The sequence below is a fragment of the Amblyomma americanum genome, chromosome 7, assembly GCF_052857255.1.
Source record: "Amblyomma americanum isolate KBUSLIRL-KWMA chromosome 7, ASM5285725v1, whole genome shotgun sequence".
In the NCBI taxonomy this organism is placed as follows: Eukaryota; Metazoa; Arthropoda; class Arachnida; order Ixodida; family Ixodidae; genus Amblyomma; species Amblyomma americanum.
The window spans coordinates 27,672,583-27,692,644 of record NC_135503.1 but is presented as its reverse complement, the minus strand read 5'-3'; the positions used below and the strand labels follow the sequence as shown (position 1 = coordinate 27,692,644).

The 20,062-nt window shown below is 42.7% G+C and overlaps 1 protein-coding gene across 1 annotated transcript in view; it reads right to left on the bottom strand.

Annotated features, from left to right (window-relative positions):
• Nup188 (nuclear pore complex protein Nup188) overlaps positions 1–20,062 on the bottom strand; it is an 80,317-nt gene that overhangs the window by 46,624 nt on the left and 13,631 nt on the right. Inside the window, exons 16-23 of the mRNA XM_077631574.1 lie at positions 16,571–16,660; positions 14,905–14,970; positions 14,197–14,319; positions 11,578–11,710; positions 6,942–6,992; positions 6,777–6,848; positions 5,450–5,582; positions 4,747–4,911 (exon numbers count right to left, since the gene is read on the bottom strand). Of these exons, the coding sequence (XP_077487700.1) occupies positions 4,747–4,911; positions 5,450–5,582; positions 6,777–6,848; positions 6,942–6,992; positions 11,578–11,710; positions 14,197–14,319; positions 14,905–14,970; positions 16,571–16,660 (833 nt within the window). The remainder of the gene's footprint in view (positions 1–4,746; positions 4,912–5,449; positions 5,583–6,776; positions 6,849–6,941; positions 6,993–11,577; positions 11,711–14,196; positions 14,320–14,904; positions 14,971–16,570; positions 16,661–20,062) is intronic.

The following is a 20,062-nucleotide window of genomic DNA, read 5'->3' as shown; positions in this document are numbered from 1 at the left end:
AGAAGTCATGCGCTTTTGCAAGGACAACTGGGAGTCTTTGGCCGAAGGCGCAGCCAATAGTAACGCTGGGTGCAGCGGCGGCGTCTGCTGCAATGCCTGCTGCGCATGTGCAAGCGCGCTGAGACGGCAGCGAAGTGGGGGGGGGGGAGAGAGAGAGAGAGAGAGAGAGAGAGCCGGCTTCAAAAAATATGACTTGACCACCTCTCCCGAGTTCTTTCCTCCTTCCTCCATATGGCGAATGAACTGGCTGCTAAATTCTACCACAAGCCAGCCCACCCTGGATTGCCAACTGCGGAAACGTTTTAGAAGCTTGCCAACTAAAAGCCTGAATGGTTCAAAAATAGTTGTTTTCCCGTAACCGCGTCCTCTTTTTGGCGCAGCTAAGGCGCAATATATTGATCGATTTGCTGCTTTTGGAGCAGACTGGAGCAGCAAAATGTAAATGTACCAGAATGGTGCAAATGGAGCAGCTGGAGCACGACTGATAATGAAATTGGAACTGCGGATTTTGGCCGAAAATTGTTTGGATCCACATATATTGCGAGGTTGAAATTTGACGTGCTAAATTCCGGAAAAAAAAAAACTCGTATCATACGTGGGCTTTTATGGTAATGAGTTTTCAGTTTGAAGCGCATATGTAGCGAATACATCATGTCCCATTAATAAGACTACCGTAAATATGGACTACACGAATTATGGACAATTTTTCTGGAAACTTTTTCAATGCATTTACACCTCGTAAATATGGAAACTCGCTGTCCGAGCAATGTACAGGGCGAAATGTGCAAAGCCCATTGAGGCCTATGTATTTCTGCCGCATAAATATGGACAGCGATGAGAAATGTCAACTGCCCCAACCAGGTGTTTCCTTTTCTGTATTTTGGAAGCAGGACAGTCAAGAAAGGCAATGCAAAAGTGATAATGCCTTAGTGATGGACCTTCTTTTCTGTGCTTTCACGTCATACAGTACCAAGGTGCCATGCTGATGTTCCTTATGGTTTGGTGTATTTCATAAATTGATATGAAGGATGTGAATCCACTTTCAACAGCTGCCAGCAACTAAGTACTAGAAGCTCATGAGATGTGGAGAGTCACAGTAGAAGATAAGCCACCATGCCATGAGATGCCATCACCAAGTGTAAGCCACTAGCGCTTCAAGCTGCGCCGCAAATATATAGTTGAAAGATAATGGTGACCATAATAGTGCACTTCGAATTCCCAGAATTTCGTCTAATTTCCATTTTACTGATACCACTACGCACAGGTGAAGAACTAAATTATAAAGTGTTTTTATTTCCGATATTTTCTCACGAATCGTTATTATGGATGACTCGTTTTATGGACAATTTTGCTCGGGAACCCAAGTGTCCATATTAACAAGGCACAACTATAGTTTTTTGTTCGAATAGTTTTGAAGCAATGTGAATGTTTACTACTTACGTGTAGTTGTGAAAGAAATGAAGAAATTCATTACAGCCGAATAGCACACGCTCAAAAACGGGGTGCATCTTCGAAAAACAGTGATTCCTAGATCGCCTGTACGCTTACTTGCCAAATAAGGGCATTTCAATGTCACTATTTCTTACCATTTTGACTCTTTGTAAAGAATTTTTCACATCCTTGTAGAAACTTACCTGCTGCTGTTTCGCTCTGGAAAACTAACAAATTCCCTTTCTTGAGGCCTGAATATACTATATAGGTGGAAAAATAATAGTTTTCGATCAAAACGAAAAATGGCGCCTGAAAGGTGCCATTTCTATCCCTTCCCTTATGGGCCCACACAGTTCAGGTGTCCAAAATGTGAGACAGGTACTGCACCATTTCCTTTCCCCCAAAACCAATTTTCAATTTCTTCCCGTTCTCGACAAAAAAAGACAGACATCATCAGAAAACTGTGCCAGATCTTAAGCCAGAAAAGCAACCGAACTTTTCCGAAAACTACCCAACTTTTCCACCAGAATGGTATCAAGCAGGAAAAACTTCACAATAATATAGCCACGAACTGGATTTGAACCGCAGTGCGTGGCGTGTGAAAACGAAGCAGCTTTGCTAATTAATGCCTTAGACCCCTCGGCCATCAACACAGCCTCTAGTGTAACGTGTTCTAACTGGTAGCCTCTCGCACAGCATTTTGGAGACTGCCGTCATCCATCCACTCCTGCGCCATCAATGTTTTCTACGGCCCAGTGAAGAGCAGCAAGTGCTATGGTACGTCAAACTGCGAAGGCAGCAAGACATCGAGCATGCCGCCCAGCAATGAAAAAAACACAATGGCACATAAAGCACCAAAGTGACGAAGGAAGCCAAGTGTGCTATCCAGCTATAAAAGCATCTTATGACAGAGGTGCCATAAATCATGAAAACAACCGGGAAGACCATGCACACTACCCAGCTCGAAAAATGTAAGTTAGCAAAGGAAAGGATGCGTTCAGCAGCCAAAAGGCCTGACCAATACCTCAGTGTGCATACCACTACCCATGAGCCATCATAGGAAGCGGTATACACCTTCCCTGCAAATAATTTCATGTTTACACCTATATCTGGTCATGATAAAGAGAGAGACTAAATCTTTTTTTTTTTTTGGTGCGTGTGCTGACTCTATAACACTGCTCCTCATATTAAAACAAATAAATTCAATAAAATACAGCAGTCAGTCTTTCACATACTGCGAGAGGGCCTAATACAAGCCATGTCATCAGGTATCGTCCTCCTGGTAATGTTCTGAAGGAAACGCTAGACAAAATACACAGTGGTTCAGCAAAATTTTCCCTTGCCTCCGCTTGGCACCATCACTGATCTAAAGCTCACAGTCAGAGCTGTGGGGCTCCATGTTGTCTTCATAATGGCCTTATCTGAGAACCTTGTGCATGGCTCAATGGGATAAAAAAAAAAGGGGGACGTGTGAAGCCTTTGCACAGTAATGTTGGTAGTAACTGCCCTACAGTGGAACCCTGGTTATGCATCCCCCGTTCATGCAACGACCTGTATTTTATGACGAATTGGTGCAGGCCCGGCGAATCTCTCATTATAGCTTCGATTATACTATGGAAAAATATGCACGCCTCGCCTCATACAACGATCAGCGGGAACCATTGACAGACATGACGTCAACCAAGTTTGTTCCAGATTGGAATCAAGACGGGAAACATGCGCGCAATGATGCGATCGAGCTTAGGACGCCTTGTAATGATGGTTCTGCCGACGGCTCGGACTCTGACTCTGCGTGTGTAACCTGCGGCTGTCAGTACAAGGCGGCTCTTCTGGCCCGTATTTCCATACGCTTCATTGACGAAGGCGTTAGAAAAATTAACTGTACGTTCATGCCAGCATGAAGTTATTGTAGAAGCAGTAACAAGATTAGACATTTCTATAATCATCAGTGACAAGTTCGAAAGCAGTTTCCGCTCCTGCTTCAGTGCTGAGCACGTTAGGCCTAGTGACACCGAGCGAGCCGGGAACGAGCGGTGCGCTGTCACCCGGTGGGCCCCATGTCGCTGCTGAAAGCACGCTGCCGGCGTATTCGCATCGCAGGCGAGCACCGTGTTTTTTTCTTCCTTTATGATGCAAATTTTCGGTACAGACAATGCTGCCCTTCGTCACGGCATAACAGTGGTTCTGGAGGAAGTCTGAACAGAAATACATGTCGCTGGCATGGTCATACTGCATGCCGCAAAACGTCTTCAAAGGGTCAGAACAGCCATATTTCTTGTGCATCGTCCAAATCATCGTTTTTGAGGTGCACGTGACATCTAAGCACGCAGGAACGGGAGCGCTCGCGTGTCTCATCTAAAGCCACCTCTTTGACGCTGAAAAGTCTGGCTGTGCGCCATCTCAGAACTAATTCTCGCTCATCGAAAACGGGTGCTTTTATAACGCACGAGGAAAAGAACTTTAATTCATTTTTGAAACCCGGAGTTTGAGAGAGAAAGAATTTTTGAGACGCATTTACTACGCAAAAGCGTCACTTAGAGAGATTTTCAATTATGCGATAATTAGATAATAAGTCATATAACAGAGGCTCTACTGTACTTAGCAAGGTGCAGTAGCATTTTTGACATTAATTCCTCACTTCAACTTCTATGTTGGTTGCCGACTTTGCACCTCGTCCTCGCCATGATTCATGTTTGGTTAACCGACCCCCCCCACCCCCTCCAAGTTTGGACTGTGCGATCTTAACAAACAATAGTGAGTGAATACAGTAGTGTGCCTTAGTTGAAGCCTCGCTGCAGCAAGCTTTAGTGCTTTAAAATGTCAGTGCTACCTTTCCAAGCAAAACCTATCCCTTTTGAGCCCCGCATGAAGCCTATTTCCAACTACAGTGCACTTGTGGTATACTAATTCCTGCTTGATTAAGCATCACTAATTAACTCAAAATTATCACTGCTTTCCACTTCAGCTTGTCAGTTTACAGTACTCTGCTTTCTACTTAAATGGTAAACTAGGCTGCTTGCTATACACAACTGGTCACACCCTACAAGAGGCCTAGACAAAAACAAAACAGTGTAAGGATAGTGTGGCAGTGAATCCGTCTGCGATAACAGGCCTGGTTGCAGGCATTGCCACAGGAGGGCATTAGTGTACCTCGTAGTTATGAGAATGAACAGGAGGGTGCTATAGGCGGAACGGTGTAGGGAAAGATCGGCAGGTGCAAAATGTAGAAGAACAGACGTCATCGGCATGGGAAGCAATCACACTGGAGTTGTTTGTCGCATCACACTGAAGAATGACAACAAGAAGTGCACTCACTTGACAAGTTGCTCAACAGACTTTGGCTGCGTGCTAAGCGCAGGCAGCAGGCCAGTGAGAACCAGGCGCTTCCAGGTCATCTTGGGCTCGGTCCCAGCCAGTATGGCCACCACCTGAAGGCACTCTCCCAACAGTTCAATGGGAGGGTGGCTCAGCAGCAAGAGCCTGGGTACAAATGACAGCAACCTAGTGTGTTTGAACACTGCTGCAGGGCACATCATCTGCTGCTTCTGAAAGTTTTAGACACTGTGTCCGTGCAGCCCTAAAGTATAAAATACCTGTTTTTAAACTTTAAACTTGACCGTAAGTGCATATATATATATATACCTCATTTGGCACAGATAATGAATATCAGAAATACAACACAAAACCAAACTGGCCTCCCCACCACCCCTGACCAATTATAGCTTGTGTAAACAGAAACTGCAAAAGGCGCCACACTAAATCCAGCATAACTGTAACAGAACCCCTTTGGAAATGCTAAAAGCTGACACTAAATCGCCAAGAGGACAATGCAATGGGGCTACCTGCACAGTGCTTCTTACACATACTTGGAGCTCAAGCTCATCCCAGAGACCACTGGATTTAGCAGCGGAATATGTCAGATCCACCCTTGGATCTGACATCTTCCGGAATCTCCATTAGACTTTTCTTCAGATCGGGTCTCTCTAGCTGCCAAAATTCAACAAAGTGGTGAACCAACCTATGTAGCGCGACGAAAAGACCCTCAATCAGGTGAGCCAGTAAGTCTTGCAGTGAAGATTCCGACTCAAGAAGGCTGCGAATGAGACGAGCAATGTGCAGCAGCCTTTGCAGCCAGCCTTTATCAGAGTCACCTGTTAGAAACACAAAACAAAATGTATCCCTTTGATGAAAAAAAATTACCATAAGTGTCATGTGTAATGGTCTCATCTACAACTCAATGGGTCAGGCTAACTTAGAACTTCAACTTAAAATTCGTGCCTGTGCATGGAACACGTTGAAAAGGCCTTGGTCAGGTTCTCATCGCCACAAAATTATGGAGGAAGGAGGACTTGCAAAGCTGGCTACTAGCTGCAAAAAAATTACAGGATCGCATTTAAGTCTGCTTAAGAGCAGAAATGCGAAAGCGTTTCCCTTTCCTCTCTTTCTCCCTCCATTTTTCATTTTTAATATTTGAAATTTTGTTTTTTATTTTCGTTAGTTTTTATTTTTTATGCCACGTAAGCCTTCTCACGCATTTACATCGTTTTTCATTGAATCGGTCACATGAAACCTACCTCAAACACAACACATATTTTCATTAATTCAATTTAATTAATGAACTAATTACAATCCATCAACCAAAATTTTCCCATTTCAAGATCTGCTCACGCACTACCTAACACAATCAAACTTTTGCACATTTATCGCCACAAAACGACATAATCATGCAGACAAAATTTGCGGACACTTTCTGCTGACGCGACATAACCATATAATGCTTTCGCATTAAAATAAACTCGGCTATAAAGAGCACAAAGCTCGAATTATGAGTTGCGTAAAAAAAAATAAAGCACGTCGATTGTGTGCTATGTGCCATTTAGTATATTTACGACAGCTATCATTGCTCAATTTTTGTCGCCTTGGGTGCTACAGCCTCTATCAGGTGTATTGGTTGTCTTTAACGATACTACCACAGACTTCTTAAAGTCTCAAAAGAAATAAAGAATAAAAATTGATCCACCTGACAAAAAAAAAAGCGAATACTTCATCCAAAATACGAAACCCACATACTGCTTATTCACATAAAGGTGCTCAATAACCATTATTTGCTCAGTTCAATTAGCACTGATCTGCACAATGTTTATGTGGAAAATGAATATTTCAACGTTTCAGAAAAAAAGTTCTTTAATGTTGTATATACAGGTTTTAAAGGTTATATATACAGGTTTTAAAGGTAATATATACAGGTTTCCTGATAAATCACAATTCACATTGCCATTAACAGCCAAAGCAAGTATGTCAGCATACACACAGGCAAGCGATGAACAGACAGATGGTTGGCTTACCTGGCTTTGAAAGTTCACACAGGATGACTTGCCACCCATTAACCTGTGTATGCCATCGAACAAATTTACAACCTGCAATGGATAAGAACCAGTAAGTAAAATGTAATAAGACGTCTCTAAGCAGTTAACACTGGGAAACACAGGGACAACTTTCACCTGTCTTACCTCCAAATTCAAGCACAGTCCCAAGGGTTCCAGGTGGAATGAACATAGAATCTGCATATTAAAAAGGAGGCAATGCTACCCTTCACTGAAGCAATCATGTTTGCACAATTAGGAACATTTAGCATGAACTTCATCAGCAACACAACGAACATAAGCGACGAAAAGGTAAAACAAAATTAGCGGTGTGAGAATATTAAAAACTTCATATATATATATATATATATATATATATATATATATATATATATATATATATATATATATTAAAAATCATCTCACTATGCAATTGCCAGCTGAATATGCCTCAAAAAGCAAATTTTTTCAAATTGGAAACTTTTTACCTGACAGGCCTTATATGTACCATTTTATCTCTGAACATTTTTATCGGCTTACTTGCTTTCTGGACAACTTAGAAAAATAGTTGCAATGACTACTGTGAGAAAATGAGATTTGATAAAAATTTCAAAATTCCATATTTTTGTACCTTTTTCCATGTTGTATATATTATAAAAAATGAAACAAATTCAGCTCAATTTACTGCATATGAAAGCACAATGTTTTTATTTATATGAAAAATTTCCATAGTCATATGTAAAAAAGTTAATTCTTTTACAAATTTTTTTTTTAAGGCTAGGTTTTGCTACAGCTTGCAAATGGCAGCCACGACACGGAAAATATTTTCCTACAAAAACAAGCTAAGATATTGTTTGCCCTAGTAAGGTAATAAGCAATGATGTTAAAAAATTGCTGATGGCCTAGCTCTGGTAGGCCAGGATACACATAGCGAAAACGCGGCGACTTCTGCATCGGAAGAATGCATTCACTAGATGCGCCTTTATTCATAGTTAAAGCTTGAGCCGTCGTGGCGGAGTGGTAGCGTCTCCGCCTCAAACACCAAAGGCCCTGGTTCGATTCCGAGCCTCGGCACAGGTTGTTTTTTTTTTTATTCAATGAGTGTGCGGGGGGTTTCAGTGGCTCCCATAGATGCCGTCACCGAATACGTTGGTTAGCGGTTAAGTGCAGGCTCTGTTAAGGCGTGTTTATACTCCGGCGTAACCTGCGAACGCGCATTGCATGGCGACGCCACGTCGGCCAAAGTGAGACCCTCTATACTCCAACTGCGCTTGACCGCCGACGCATTCGGCGGCTTCGGCGCACTATCTATTTCGCGCCGAGTGCGCCAGCCGCCGCCGACCCGGCCAGACCGGTTCGGCTCCGCGGCGAGGCGCACGTTGTGACGTCATGTGCCTCCTCGGAGCACCGCCACGGCGAAATCGCAAGTTCGCGGCCACTAACGCTTTCGCTTTAAAAAGAAATTGAAAATGGTCGAGCGCAAAATATGGTTCAGATGGCGTGGAATGACCCCTCCGGACTGATCTACAACAGGAAGTCACCATTACCAGAGTATCGCCGCTTATTCTGCCTGTACAGTCACGCCTTGTTTATACGGATGCTTTGGTTCCCGTTCAGAACTGTCCATAAAATGAGTCATCCGTAATAACGAATCGTGAAGAAAGAAAAGTATGTTAAGAAAAAACACCTTAAGATTAACGTCTGCTTCTCTGTACATATTGCCAGCAGTGAAGCTGAAATCAGACAAAATCCTGCAATCTAGAAGTGCATTAGACTTGTCGCCATTATCTTAAAGATAATGAGTGGCAGTATGATTCGCCTAGTGATCCATGACACGCATGGTGGTGTCTCATGGCAGAATGACATATCTCCACCCCACGAACTGTAAGTGTTCATAGCTGTACTAAGTCAGCTGACAGCTGCTGAATGCACAGCACAAGCTGCAGAATAGTTATTTTCAAAGCCATTTTTGCAGTACGGCAAATCACAAGGAGTGTCAAGACTGGGCCCCCTTACACTGTGAAGCATGAAGCCAGGGGAAAAAAATAAAAAGGCCAATGTTAAGCATTTCCACATCAATTACCTTTAGCTAATTTTTTGCACTCAAAATACAGAAAAGGAAAGATCTGGTTGGGGCAGTTGAGGTTTTTTTCTTAATGCTGTCCATATTAATGCTGCAAAAATACATGGGCTCCAATGAACTCTATGCATTTGCACCCTGTCCATTGTCTGAACAGCGAGTTTCTATATTAACGAGGCATAAATACATTAGAAAATTTTGGTCCCCAGAAAAACTGTGCATAATTCGAGTCATCCATATTAATGAGAGGTTGTATTAATGAGGCATGACTGTACTATAACAGTGTCAAGTACAGTTTCCTTCTGTGTGCAACCGAATACTTTAATCTTTTACCCCATCCTATTAAGCCTCACCCTTTATTCACACTTTTAACACCTACAGAACACTGTTACCACCTTTTGTATTGGCTTGTACCATTTGTTTAGTTTGTGATTGTTTTGCACTGTTGTACATAGTTTGTTCTACATTGTAGCACTGATGTTACATTTCACACTTCTCACATTCAGCCATGCAATAGCATTACACGGCTGCTGTACGCGCAAATAAATACACTAGAATCCCGCTGTTAAGTTTCTGTGACCACAAAAAAATTAAAAAATGCGACAGCCAGAAAACACAGTAGCCGAATAAAGAAAAATTGACCAGTATCTGCTGCTTTTCTTAAAATTCCCTTTGAGCACACTGTGCTTCCCTGGAATTCTGGCTCTCACAATGCAAAATGTCCAAAACACCCCACAATGGCCCTCTGTCTGCCTGAGAAGCTGTCGGTGGAAGGAAGGCAGGAGCAAGTAAAGAACGCATGCTGAGCACGCGAAGCTGTGGAATCCGCGTGCTTCTATGCCGTTTTGGTGCACCCGCTTAAGTCCAGCAAAACCTTCGTCTACTACGATTAAGAAACTGCGCCTTTTAAGCTGCAGAGGACAAGAAAAGCAAAACCACATGACGGAAACAAAATCCTCGGAGCCAACCCGTGCAACCGTATATTGTACAGCGCTGCCCGTCTGCCATCTCTTGCAGCATAGTCTTGCAACACATTTAGAAGAATATAGCGCGAGCTTTTTTTTGGGGGGTTCAGCGGCACTCCTTATGATTGCTACAGCAATCAACACTGCCCGGCTCGCAAAGCTGGCAGGAGAAGCCAGCTTTCTGACGGCCCTGGGGCTGCGCGGCACACACGAGCAAATGAGAGGGTGGCTATGAACGTGGGAAGAACGCGGCATGTGTTAATGCGGCAAAAGCTTTGCTGCTTTTGATGATTTCGCGCACATTTCTGAAATGCTGCCTCTTGAATAGGCAATATCCACTCATCCGTTGCTTACATGTTTTCAAGTGCCAACTCAGTTTTTTTTTTTTCAGACTCTCGGCTGTAGTCGGCTTGAACAGGATGAGATAGCATTATATAATCATGTTTTTTCATTTTCAAATCGCCCATTACGTTATATATGTGTAAATTAAGTGTTCGCAATTTCAGCCATTTGCGCTCATTTTGCATAGGCGAATGAACCGCACCGACAGCAGCAACAAAATTTATGAAACCTGTAAGCATGGAGTGCATCAGCATGGGTGCAGTGCACCAGAAGCCATCAAACTTGGTGGCGATCAAGCGTCGATGGAGTACCACTTTGGCTGGTGTGCCATCGTCATCTCACACATGCTCAATGAAGGCTGTCCAAATGCTGGCACAAGGCAAAGCAGTAGCATGAGGTGACAGTCACGGCGTATCATGCGGGAACACTGCCACAAATGCGATGTAACAGCCAAGTTTGTATTGCATGGGCTTCTAAGGGAGCTACGGTTGGACTGCCTCACAACAACGTAGCAGCCAGGGAAACGTAGCATCCCGGAAAAAAATAGTGGAGCCCTAGTGGAAGTATATAAATAAATTTATTATTTTTTTATGCTCTAGAGTAACACTGCGGGCTATGAAGTCTTGCAGTTCAACTTGAACCACTTTGGGTCCTTTAAAAGAAAACTATGAGGGCTTTTTTTTAACAAATTAAGTTGAAGACTGCATTATATTTATCAAAGCACTCTCCCCATTACAATAACCTGTTTGTAAAAATAACAAAAGTTTAAAATGGCGAAAACGGAACAAGATAACCGGTTGTCGGTTCTGTAGACAGAGGCACTGCTGCACATGACACAATGATGATGTCACAAATATTAATGAAAGAAGAAAGTCTGACCCATACAGAATGGCTGGAATAAAGAATACAAACGATGACCTCGTCCATGAAATGCCTGAAATGACCAAACACAAGCCTACCCAGAGAAATTTCCAGAACTACGGTCCATGAACAGCAAACTTTTAACACTGATTTCTACAGACACGAAGCACCACACGGCTGCTTAACTTGGCAGATAGCATGAAAACACAGAGGAGGGCCAACAGTAAAAATTTAACTAAAATATGTAAACGTTGCACCTTGCAAGGTGTCTGTTATGCAGATTCCACTTTCACAGATTTCCACAGATTTCCAGTTTCACAGATTCTAACACAGGTTCCAGTTACATCAAATCAGCAAGATGGCTGTTACACAGAGTCCACTGTTTAATAGGCACGTTGCCATTTTCGATGAAACTGGTTAAGAGAAACAAAATTTAACGCACAGCTTTAAAAAAAATGCCAGAAATTAGTTAAAAATGACTCGGGTCTTGTTTGCTCGTCCGCTCGCACCCAACTGTCACAGAGGTCAGACTTACGCGAGTCATAAGGAAAGTGGGCTGCATACAGCCGAACTTGGGAGTCGTTGCCTCCTATTGCTTCTAATGCATTTGGGTCTACATCATCCAGCCTCTCCATAAAGCATGGCACTTTTTCGAAGCAGTTTATCACCTGCACAGCAAACACAAAAACATGAACAACCACTTTTCAATGTCAAGGTGAGGACTGAGAAGTTTGTTAACTAGAACATAAAGTTCATTTTTGCAAAAAATGCTTTACTCTACAGCGAAGTCATTTTCTCCACATCAGCAGCCCTTTGCAAAACTGATAAGCTTGCATGAATCACAGCCACACCGCACAGCACACGAACCGCTTTAGCATTTCGCCTCCATCGAAAAGCAGCTCCCGTGGTCAGGTTCAAACCTGGGTACTCCAGATCAGTAGATGAGCGCCTTAACCACTCAGCCACCGCAGGAGTTCAGACAGCGACAATGGGTTAATGTCCATATACGCAGAATCGGCCATTCTCTCTATTCATAGATCCCTGGGAGTATTTCTACCCCTCCTGGTGCAGTGGTCGCAGATGGGAGTTGTTCAGATAGCGACAATGGGTTAATGTCCATATACGCAGAATCGGTCATTCTCTCCATTCATAAATCTCTGGGAGTTTTTCTACCCCTCCTGACGCAGTGGTGCAGCAGTCAAGCGGTGTGCCACTACTTCTATGAGTGGGACTTGGGTTGCGTGTGTTGTGTTGCGGCCCAGGTTGCTTTTCCCGAGCAGCCTCTCATGATTAATTGAGCTGCCGCCTGACAACGTGGGCAAGTTGCTAGGTACTAAATACATATATATATATAATAGCGAACACTTTCAAAAATAGGCTTTTTAGGGTAAAATTATGGATTTTGTGGCATGGTATAGCCAGGCCAGCGGACACCAGAAAACCGGTGAATCATCTTAACCTGGTTAACTTTAAGCTGGTTAACTAATTTCAAATAATTAAATTTTTAACTGTTAGAGTTAGGCCCCTGGTTGCAATTAGAAATCTGTAGCCGGTCGTTAGTAATAGCCATATCAGGTTTTAGAACTTCGAAAACGTGATTACCCTTGGCGCTGTGGCTCGACAAAATTTGGCTTTTTCGACTATATTCCATTTCATATGTCAGGTGTAACGCTGCAAAGGGTACGGACAAAGTCCGGATGGGAAAATAAAGGAAGATGTGTTACTCCACCCTTGTTCTGTGCCCAAGTGGTCTATGGCACGAGGAAGCGCCAGCGTGTTGTCAGCAAATAACAGTGCATTTAATCAAGATCATGACAAATGTGTCATGTGGTAAGCCTACAGGCAAAACATTTACTATGTTTCGCTCACCACAAATAACGCACTACTTTTTGGTCGCGGATGTAGGCAGCGCAAACCAGAGCGCTAGCTTTGACAGCGTTGCACATCATGTTTGAAACAGAGTATAGTTGCGCACACTGGAGGGGTTAATTTTCCTGCATGCTTTCAAAAGCGCATGTATTCTCGCACGATGCACCCAAACTTTGTCGAGCCACAGCGGCGAGGGTAATCACGTTTTCGAAATTCTAAAAACTGATATGGCTATTACTAACGACTGGCTACAAATCTCTAATTACGACTGGGCACCTAACTCTACTAGTTAAAAAGTTAATTATTAAAATTAGTTAACCAACTTACTACCTAAGACGATTCACCGGTTTTCTGGTGTCTGCCAACACTGGTAATACTATGCCGCAAAAGCCATATTTTTACCTCAAAAAGCCTATTTATGAAAATTTTTGAAAGTGTTCGCTGAAATACCCGGTATATCTGGGGAGGTAGCCCACCACCCGGTTGAAAAGTGAGCAGCCCACCACAAAACTAGCTTCAGACAAACACACAACAGCTCAATGCGGGGAATGCTGTTTTCAAGCAGGATAATGTGGCAGTTTTGTGCAGCTCTACAGCCCCTTTTTAGCTTTTCAAACTTACACGCTCTCTTCCCGTCATCTAGGTGCATGCGACTGCAGCGCAACTCTGAATATGGCATAGCTTTTATGGCACGTGGCTGCTAAGCAAGCAGCCTAGTTTCTTGTACCACTTCGAGCCCTTACCTGTGCTGCTTTGTCTGATTCGCGTCTCGGTGTGGTTTTTGTTCTGCCTAACTAAGGTGCTAGCACCTGCTTTGTTGCAGCCATAAAACTGCGCTCGCGCTCTCGAAAGCCTTGACCACATGCTCTGCTTCGCCGCTACTATCTATGCTGTGCCCCTTTGTAAGCACTGGTTTGGTATGAAATAGACCGGTGTCTTTTATTCTGTGGACTGTCACTCGTCAGGCGAGACCACGGCTCATAGACTCAGTTCCATGGAAGGCAAGGCCTTCAGTTTCATGCTCCCACTGTTCAGCTCACTTCGTGCTTAGTGCCATATATGTTCCATTTGCAATTACCCTCTCACTACAAGGTCATTTTATTCGTTGTTTTCATGTAACACATATTTGGACACGTATAGCATGTTCATATATTTTTATGGGGGGCACCTCTGTTTAGTCCCTTCAAGGAAGTCTACTGCAATTAAAATGAACGCCGAGCTCAGATAAACCGTGTGCTCAGACTCGAGAGTTGTGAGGCCAAAGGACTAGATTTTGCCAACCTACCTTGTTCGCACTCTTTTCGCCCGCCCTGGCCAAAGCAGCCAGTATCTGCAGTAAAGGCTCTGCTTTCAAAGGAAACATTTCCTTGGCCTCGGCAAGCAGGTGGCCCAGACCAGATGCTTCACCCTGTGAGGAGGACAGAGAGGCAGCCTTAGGCACAATTTTTTAATTCATTTTTTTGCACCCACTCACACACTTCCATTTTGTTAGGTGCAACTGTCAATGTATAATGAAAACACTGGTGGCTCTACAATGGGTCTTAATAGCCTTCTATGCATGACAGCTGCGCCACTGCATGCAGCTGAACTCGTGTGACCCGCTCAGTATCCTCCTCTCGGCACTTGGCAAACATTGGCCTTTCTTCAAAAGCAGATAAGTAATTATCCACAACGCCCACTAAGTGAATACAAATGCTACCTTTGAATGATTCGTACACCAGCTGATTTGTCAAATTTAAACAATATTTCAAGACACTTTGTGAAGGTGTTCAGCAATTGTCGCAAGTAAGTGACCGTAAAAGATTGTAAGAAATGGCCTGGCTTGCACTTCCACTGCAATCAATTCATTTCAGAACACCGTTGAAGAGGTGTGAATATTACGTGGGCTGCTTTCTTGCCCTGTCCTCTGGCCCTGTTAGGTCAGCAAAACGGGTGCTACAGGTAAATAAATTTGCAGAGCCGGCTTACGTACACTAGGAGAAAGAAAACGAACCTCTTTCCAGAACTCTTCAGCAATACCTTGGTGCTCCAGAAGTTTCTCTGCGAGGCTAAACAGCGGCTGAAAAGAGAAAAAAGTTTTGAAAAAAAAAAAAAATAGGCAAAGAAAAGAACGGAGGCACTTCAAAAACAATACAAGCAGCAGCATGGCATGCAAGACAGTAGAGGCTTTGTTCAGCAAGTAGCTCTAATATTAAACGGAACAGACAGTTCACAAACGTCATATGGTAAATATATGCTCGAAGAAAGAGTACTCAAGTAAAACTCGTTGCTGGGCGAGTTGGTGCATATTCTTTGGTAAACGTCGGTAAAGCGCGTTGTCCTGTCTTTCTTTCACATGAATGTTTTATGTTGCGCTAATGTTTGCTGAAGAGAAGGAACACTTAAAAAACTGGAAAAAGTGCATGCGTGTGATCATACTTGCAGAACAATCATTGGATGAATGCTCGCACTGTGTTCCATTTCCTATTCGAGCTACTAGGCGCATAAAACATTTATCGCTGAGATGGCCTTGGCTAACCCGGCACAAAAAAGAGTAGTGATAGTGACGCCCTGCTGTGAACACGCGACTCACCTGCATTCAACAAATTGTATAAGCATATAGCAAGTGCGGCTAAGCCTTGCCATGCGCCCATCCTCACAGCAGTGACCTGAACATAAAGCTAAAATCTGTGGCAGGGCTGATATTTCCTACTGCATCTCCAACTCAGTTTTCACGGGTGCACATTGGGTGCCACAATATGCACAAAGATCCAGGGTGACGAGCTCACGTCGAAGCACCAGAATGTGCAGAAAACCATGAACCACTTCCTTCAACCACTTTTATTTATTTATTTTTTATTTATTTGTACATACTGCAGCCCCTACAGGGGCTATCACAGGAGTGGACATATACATTCAAAAACTAAAGACATGGTAGCAAAAAATTAAAACCTCAAATGTGAATTCATAGGGAAAATTGCACTAATTGGGAGCATGGGTACAGTAAATAAAGAGATTACGAATCAGTTATGTATGGCCTGTATAAATTTGTCAACAGGGAGGGAACGCACTGGACCAGGCAATGTATTCCAGTGTTCGATGGTGCGCGGTTAAAAACATTAGTGCGAGCAAAGTAAGGTGAAAATTTAAGATAATGACATCTTGTTGACGATTGTATGGCACTCGTGATGTACCTGTCGCTTGAAAGTCGATAGTGCGAATTAGTGACACAGTACAGAAATTTTAACGACTCTAGTTTTAATGATGTAGCAATTAAGAGGTGAATTAGGAAAACTGCAAATACATGGCTGAAATGTTTTCATGTAGCCCAACATTTTGGATGCCTCAGTGATTCTGACCAGACCCTGAAAACTGATCAGAGATGGAGACTGTACCAAATTTGGTTTGGAACAAAAGATTGCATTTTCCTGCCTTGCTTGAACATTGATGCTGTGAGCTGTGATACCGAGTTGATAAAGAAGGAAAAAGCAAGACCTCACAAAGCAGACACCTTCATTTTTAACTAGAATAGTAGAAGACAAACTGCAGAGGTAAAGGTTTGGGTGAATTCTGAATGCAAACTAGCCCAAACGTAAGCTGAGAAAAGCATCCACACTTTTCTTTGAAAGTCGTGCAACAATTTATGTGTATGCTTATCCAGTAACCATATGGCCACTCACCTCAATGGGGCCAAATGTGTGATGTTCAAATGATGTGAACAAGAGTACAACAAGCTCATACACAATGGCATGAACTTTCCTGGGGACCACCTGAAACGCAAATATCAGCTTCAAACATTCCCCAAAAACATAAGGCATTTTTCTTCATTGCATTCTTTCGGAGGTTACCAGTAAACATATCAGTTCATATACCACAAGCAGGTTCTATGCAGGAGACCTCCTTCAAGTTCAAGTGCTACTGAACGCAGATCTCTGCCCCCGAGTAGTGACCAGTGCTCTGCCCCCGAGTAGTGACCAGTGCTCAAAAAGTAGAAAAAAATGAACATCCCAAATGTACTAAATGTGGGTATTACGAATTTCAAATATTTTGTTAACAGTACTTGCTTTGTGATGTGCACAGGACATTCACTATTTGCAATATTTAAATTCATTGTGCATTTGAAAATTACGAATGTTTCAAGCATCTGTGTGACCAAACATACGAATGTCTTCAAACGGCCTTCGCTAATGTAAGTGACAGGCTCTCGCACTCGTCATAACAGTGAATTTTCTCTTTACTCTGAGTCGACTGACAACAGGTGGTTGAAGTGCGTAGTCCACCCTTCCATCTCCATGCTCCTGTGTACCCAGTCATCCTTGATCTCACCCACCAAAACAAATCAGTTGACAGTCATCATGAATAGGCGACGACTTCGGCTCAGCTGCTCCGAGCCCACAGACTAGAAATGAAGCACAGCACCACTTTGTATGTCATTTAATTGAGTGTCATGAAACAGTTTGCAGTTCGGTGCGAATGCGCTGACGAATGCAAACCAATGCAAGTGCTCTTGTGGCAGTTGTTTATAATTTCTGAACATTGCGACAGAAGACGTCTGGTGCATGTGTAAACAGGGTTTTTAGCTCCCCATCATGAAGTCCAATAGTGGAATCAGCAGAGCTGCTACCAGCATGGGCTACTGCATCAATTTCATAATGGCAACAATCTTCATCCTATATAAATATAATTTTCCATGTTAAGATCAAGAAACTCTCTCTTTCTGGCTACACCGAACAAGGAAAATGGGGGAAGGGGTGACAGAAACAAGAGCCCTAACAGGTTGTCGAGCTGGTTTGTGCAACTTCATCTTGTGCAGCACCAAGTCCCATGCCCTGTAACATAATTTTCTTTTTATGTCTAAACAGTTGCGCACAATTTACTCCCCACAGCAAGTAACTACATCAACTGCTATAATGAAACTGATGCCCACCCATAAAGTTGTGCTGACTTTGCAACACCAACATAGTTCTGCAGCTTGTCAAGAATGTGGCATTCTGATAGCCGCGTTTGGTCGTCAGGCTTCAGCACGCTGCTGAATTTGGCCTGCAAAAAGCAATCTCTGACCAATCTCTTATAGAAAGAAATGGCCATTTCAGCCACTAGCATGTCCTAAAATTCCTCTTTTAAAATATTTTAAAGAAGTGCAACTAGCCAAAATACATATCTGCTTAAGAACATGTGTTCAGTAGCTTAGGCATATTACCATCGAGGCAATGTTTAGTTTTAGTTTAGGGAGGTTTAACGTTCCAAAGCGACTCAGGCTATGACAGACACCGTAGTGAAGGGCTCCGGAAACTTCGACCACCTGGGGTTCTTTAACGTGCACTGATATCGCACAGTACACAGGCCTCTAGAACTTCACCTCCATAGAAATTCGGCCACCACAGCTCCGATCAAACCCGCATCTTTCGTGTCAGCAGCTGAGCGACATAACCACCGAGCCACCGCGGCGGCCGAGGCAATGTTTAGTAAGCGCACTTTTCATGCAAATCGTTGAGTCAAACTGCCACATTGGGCCTTTTTCACTGAGAGCAATTCCACAAAACTTCATTTGGAAAATGTCTCATGTGTTAAACCCAGTGTTGTAGGCGTTACCAAAAAAAAAGTAACTAAATAAAGTAACTAAATAAGTTACTCGTTACGCTAAAAAAAAAGGAATGCGTTACCGTTACCATTACCAAAAAAAGTATCGCACATTACTTTGCCATTACTCCATGGCCATAAATTTCAATCAGTGCGTATTAGCTAGAAGAACTGACGATAAAAATTTTATAAAGCTCATATTTCACATAAAACTTCTAGCCAAAACGATTTCAGCCGTAATCCTGATTTTAAACGAGAATACTTTGCACTAATGTGCAGGAACTTAGCAATGCTACAGTGGCTTAATGTTGCCAGTAGAGTTATATGGGATGGCTTTTAACTCTGTGGCACATGGTGAAGCCATTTTCTGAACGCGACATTAAGCACGAAATGACACTTCATCATCAATTCTAACATCACAAAGAAAACAACGCTGAACTCTCAACAAATTTACAGTAATTCTGAAAAATGTGATGTTCCAAAATGCTCGGCATGCTTCCACTCTTTAGAGAGTTGTGTGTGTAAGTGGTTTTCAAAAAGGAGGTTGGTGAAGGCAAGTGTGTGAATGCGTGTTCGTGCCCATGTTTCGTGCTTTATGGGTATTCTGTCTTTTTTTCTTTAGTTGCATGCTTCGTCAAGGGCAGCTGTTTTGTGGCATGCATGCAAGCAGCAACAAGGGTCGTCGAGAGCACCTGTACACTTTGTTTATTTGCAACACCACTTTAGATGCTCCATGCTTTTTTTTTTTCTAAAGAAGACAGCTGAGGGGGAGGACAATTGGAATAAAAACTAACTAGCAATGTGACACCTCATGTTACCGAAAAATGTTAACGTAAGTATGTTTCCCGTTAGCGTTCTGAAATGTTGAGTCCATTGCTAAGTTACCGAAAAAAGTAACGCGTTACCGGTAACGCTGTTACTTGTAAAGCGTTACTGCTAACACTGGTTAAACCTACTGTTCAGGGCCGTGTTTCTTGAGAAAGCCCGCTTTCTCTGTAAACCTTAACTAACAGTGTTTGTATCAAAAAATATTTTTAAAATTCTAATTGACTAGCACTAAACTCTACTTTTGTATTCACTCCACAACCTAACATTTAATCCTCACACACCTCCACGTACATGTAACTGAATCAAAAGTCAATGGGTCTGATGCTAAGCAAAGGTTGCATGCTTACGAGAAACTGAAGTTAGTCTATACCAATTGTTTATTGTGTTCTCATGAAAAAAAAGCAGCTAAGAGATTTTATAAGCTAGAAAAGGCAAAAATATGAAATACAGGAGTCACTAACACACTCTGTTTACGCAAAGCAAACTGGAATGACGTCAAGGGCATTTTGTTTCAGGATTTCAGTGTCTAAACAGCGTCATCACTCATTTCTAGTCAGTGACCAGTTCCTAAACCTCCTGACATGATCATCAAGTTTCAATCTAGTACTAGAAAAAAATATTTTATCTTACTGCCAAACTTATCAGCCAAACGAAGTGAACAAAACCATAAAACTCCAAATAATCGAATTTTACTATGAAAAAAAATTGAATGGGATTGTCTGCAGTGTCCCTTCAGAACTACTATTTTGCTCACTTAGGCTTCA